This window comes from Mesitornis unicolor, unplaced genomic scaffold, assembly GCF_000695765.1.
Source record: "Mesitornis unicolor isolate BGI_N332 unplaced genomic scaffold, ASM69576v1 scaffold2063, whole genome shotgun sequence".
NCBI lineage: Eukaryota > Metazoa > Chordata > Aves > Mesitornithiformes > Mesitornithidae > Mesitornis > Mesitornis unicolor.
The window spans coordinates 1-4,378 of NW_010173779.1; the positions used below are offsets into that span (position 1 = coordinate 1).

General features: G+C 41.3%; 1 protein-coding gene across 1 annotated transcript; it reads left to right on the plus strand.

The window, feature by feature from the left end:
• Positions 1-2,939: 2,939 nt before the first annotated feature.
• On the plus strand, positions 2,940-3,043 carry SPTSSA (serine palmitoyltransferase, small subunit A; the record flags this gene model as incomplete). The annotated part of the gene is made up of 1 exon (XM_010180818.1): positions 2,940-3,043. A coding segment is annotated over one exon (104 nt), but the record flags the coding sequence as incomplete, so codon positions are not given.
• Between the last annotated feature and the right edge of the window lie 1,335 nt (positions 3,044-4,378).

Here is a 4,378-nt window from a genome sequence, read left to right on the forward strand (position 1 = left end):
GGAGCGGGGCTTGTCCCCTCCTCACCGACACAAGCTAACGTGCTCCCCGAGCTGGGGAGCAGTGCTCGGGATGGAGCTCCGCATCCTGTCAGCGGGCGTCGAGCAGTCTGGACCGTTTCTCCTCGGGCATAAGTTTCAATTTCGAAGTTTTTTCAGAGAATATCAGAATGGTTTGGGTTGGAAGGGGCCTTAAAGGTCATCTTGTTCCACCCCTGCCGTGGGTGGGGACACCAGGGACTCCTTTAACTTTTCTTCTGCTCAGTTATGGGGGTTCTCTCTCTTGTCTTTTCTACTGAAATGTCAAGCTTTCTGCTAAGCACAAGTGTCTTTCCCGAATTTTGTTTTTTTGCCTAGTGGAAGGTAAATGTGCATGCTGCAAAACCTTGCAAGCTCACATTTGCGTGGTGCTTTGTGACATTATTTTTATTAGATGAGTATTTAATCCTCAAGCTCGTGAGTTTGACTCCTTTGGAGTGGAAGAACTTGATAGAGATGCCTGTGTTAAGGTATAAAGACTTACAGATGCTTATGTGGTCTGTAAAGACTATAGGTTTGCCTCTTTGCCCAGCCCTTTAATGCAGGCATAATATTCTTTCCCGTATTGTTATGGCTTCATAAGTATTTTTCTCTTAAGCGTGGCTGTTTTGATCTTGACTTAAAATGGTGTCTCATATGAATGACCCTGAGCCATTGCCAGTTAATGTTGAGCAGCAAAGAGAGAAATTGACCAAAACATTAACAAAGAGAAGGGTGTGAGTAGTAGTGAGAAGCTGCTTCTACTGAGATACTGGTCAATTTTGTAAAGGAGCTCACATCTGCTCTATAAAAGTCATTGCCTGAGTTACAGCTGTGTGATCAGCGTTCCCCCCCCCCCCGTGTAAAGTCAGTAGAAGTGGAGATAATGTACTGTTTTTCTTTTCTAGAATTTATAGACTTACTGTGCACAATTGTTTAGGTAGGGACTCTGACCTTCCAAATGTTGTGTTCCTTGCTAGTGTACCTTCTCCTTTTTATGGCATGTCTGTATTGCTGAGGAAGCTTCATCTTTGCTTTCCCTGCAATTACGTTAGTCAGGAGTATTTTTTTTCTCTTGTGTGTTAACTGTGCAGCTTTTTAACTTGTGCAAAATATTTAAGTAGATGAAAGCGTGTGTGCATGTTTACTTTTACAAAACGCTCGTATCACAGTGAATTGCCAGTTAGCTTACAAGTGTCAGAAGTGGCACAAGTATTGCTTGGGCTCTTGGGTCAGCAGAACTGTTTTTTGTCCCCAAACGGGACACTTTCAGCATCAGTGGGCCAGGTCTGCCAGGCGCCGTGCAGCTGTGGTGCAGACACAGCGGCCTTGGGAGCTGGCAGTGCGTGGCTCTGCTGTGTCTCACTGCTGCCTGTGCTCCCGAATCCAAAGTGAGCGCTGATACAGAAACGTGGATTTATGAGCTGACCTTCATTTTAGTATCTTGTACTGTATAATCTTCTGGGACTAAAAATACACCGAGCAGCTCGTATGCTCCACTAAGCACAACTAATACCTCTGCGCTGCGATGGGGAAGTTGGCCATGGAGCATTTGTTACACGCGTGCTGCGGTGACTTGATTTCTCAAAGACGCAGAGCATGCGCAGCTCTGGTTTCACCTGTGGAAACCGAGCACTGCTATCCAGAGTTATCGTGCTTGTTAATCTCCAGGGCTTTTTATAGTGTTTCTGTCTAAGTTTACTGAATCTCTGCAGGTAGTTGGATGAAATCAACAGGTCATTATTAATTTAGTGTAATTTTGTGTTTCTGGAATGTTAAACTGTGAATGGCATTGTCTTTCAGTAAGCTGATGCCATAATTTCTGTAGATAAAGCTTTGAGAGCCCTAGAGCTCCACAAAGGTCCAGTTGTAGGTATACATTATAAGCTGTCATCTCTCTTCTCTATATAAGTTTTACAGTAGGTCCCTGTTAGGAGTTCAACTCATAAAGTGGTCTTCTTAAGATTGTTCAGCAGATAGCTTCAGGTGCAGTTTGTTTTGCAGTGTGACCTGCTATAGTAAAGTAAATTGTTTAAATATACAGCTTGACTGCAAGCCGTGCTGGCTGATGGTTTGTGAGTGAAACACAAAGGTGCATGTCACAATGAACTTGAACTGTTCATTCCCTCTGCAGTTTCAGTGTCTGAAGTACTGTCAAACAGCACGTGAATTATTATCAAGCACCACACAAATTGAGCTGCTTGCCCATGAGGAAGGGTCTGAGTGTGCCATGCAGATAGAGAAATGAACCAAATACTGTAGTGACTTAAAGTGTAGAGGACATTGGCAGCTAGAAATGGATGTGAGCTCTCCTGGCGTTATTACGCCAACAGTACAGCTTTCACACCAGATGCATTTTGTGCATCGTAAATTAAATCTATTAGGTCATACTATTCCAAGAAGTTGAGGTCAGCATCTAATGCTGTCTGCTTAAAAATGACCAGTTCGTCCACAAATAAGAACTTTTATTCAGTACAGCTACTCATATTATTGTGGTTTGGTTTGGTTTTTGTTTCTTTGGTAATGTTTGACTTCTTTTCCTGCTTGGCTGAATGGGAATGGCTTCTGCAAAACTTGCTTAACACCTAGGAAGATGCCTGCAAAACCTTCTATATGGTCAGTGCCCATTTTCTGTTCTTCCATCACCCTCCCCACACTTCGGCCTGTCCTCTTGTGTCCATCACAAGGCAGCAGGTAACATGCAAGGGATCCTGCCATAATTCAGCTCATCGCTCCTACCGGTGCTCTGGTTTGCAGTGTGCAGTCGGTTCTTCCTACACTTGTAACTGTTGAGTGCAGTTGACCTGGTCTGATTTAAAAGTGTAATGTTACAAGATAGTTACCAGGAAGGTTTCAGTGCTACAGTTATGTGATGTCTAAAGCACTTCCCTCTTTAAATGCTTTTTTCCTCAACTGTAACTCAGATTCCATGCTAGTTTCCATTGTGGGAATGGCACTGTACACGGGCTATGTGTTCATGCCTCAGCACATCATGGCGATATTGCACTACTTTGAAATTGTGCAGTGATGAAGAACGTACTTTCAAGAAGTAACTGGGCTCTGAAATGTGGTCTACAAAGAAGAATGAACCTCTTGGTTTTAACAAGACTTCTGATGTCAGAAAGACACAATTACGACTCTGAAGACTAGGAAATGAGATATGTAGAGCAGGGACATGACGTGTCCCCTGTGTTGTGTTCATTCCTTTTAATTTTACAAGATATGCCCTTGTATAGTAGTTTTGTCTACTTTAACATTGTGATTGTACTTTGATATCAGTATTTTCTTAACTTTGTGACAGTTTCAATATTGCACTGTGAAAGCTTTTCTTAATTGTAATTTTGAGTAAATCTTAATTGCCTTCTATTTTTAATCAGAAAGTCATCTTATTAAATGGGGCTTAAAGCTTTTGCTATTGTATGGTATGTATTTGCCTGGATATTTCTATTAATGCGTTTTGTAAGAAAATACATCTAGATTCATATTAGAGACGTGGATCTATTCGTCTTAACGCTATTTACAGAAGTTAGTTTGTATGATTGAACTCAGGTGTACTGTTTGCTGTCCAGACTTTATTTAACCGTACGTTTGTGCATATCACCTAGATTTGGAATTGGCAGTTATTTCCAGTGTCTCTGTTCCAGCTGTTGGAGGAGGGTGGGGGAGATTGGGCGTTGAGGCAGAGTGAAGACTGCGTTTCGCTATGTTTGGGGTAGTGCCATGGTTCTGGGCTTCATCTAGTGGGGGGGAAAGGACTTTTCTTTACTTAGACCCACGTGAGTCTTTTGGGATAGCACTTTAAATCAACCCTGTTTTTTCTAGCTGTCAATTCAATTCTACTTTTACAGGATGCTTTATTATGTTCCAATGGTTATGGTTTCTGCTAATTTTCATTCAACAGTGTAACTATGTCTAGGTTTTAAAGGGGTTTTCTATTGCTGCTAGCGTTCCAAACCTGTTCTTGCTACAAACGACCAAAACATCGGGGTTTAAATGGACTTGAGTTACAACAACAGCAATAAGTAGCTGAATACTTGGCTGAAGTCCTGTGTTTTTTTTAATAGGGATTTTTTTCAGTTTTGTATTCTGAAATGTAAGATGGTGACAACTTAACTTTCCTAAGTGGAGGATTTTTTGTTGTTGTTGTTTAAAAAATAAAAGTTTAAAAGCAGAGCTTTGATGCAAAACTTTCTTTGAGAAGTTAATGTGTTTCTGAATGCTGCTTGCTTTTCTCAGAACTTTCCAGAAGGGGTAAAATAGTGCTTGGCCAAAGAACTGTGATTTTATTTTTTTAATGGCCCAGTCGTAGTAGTTACTGTTATATCTTTTAGGCAACTTCTGTTGAAATTGGGAATTATACCTA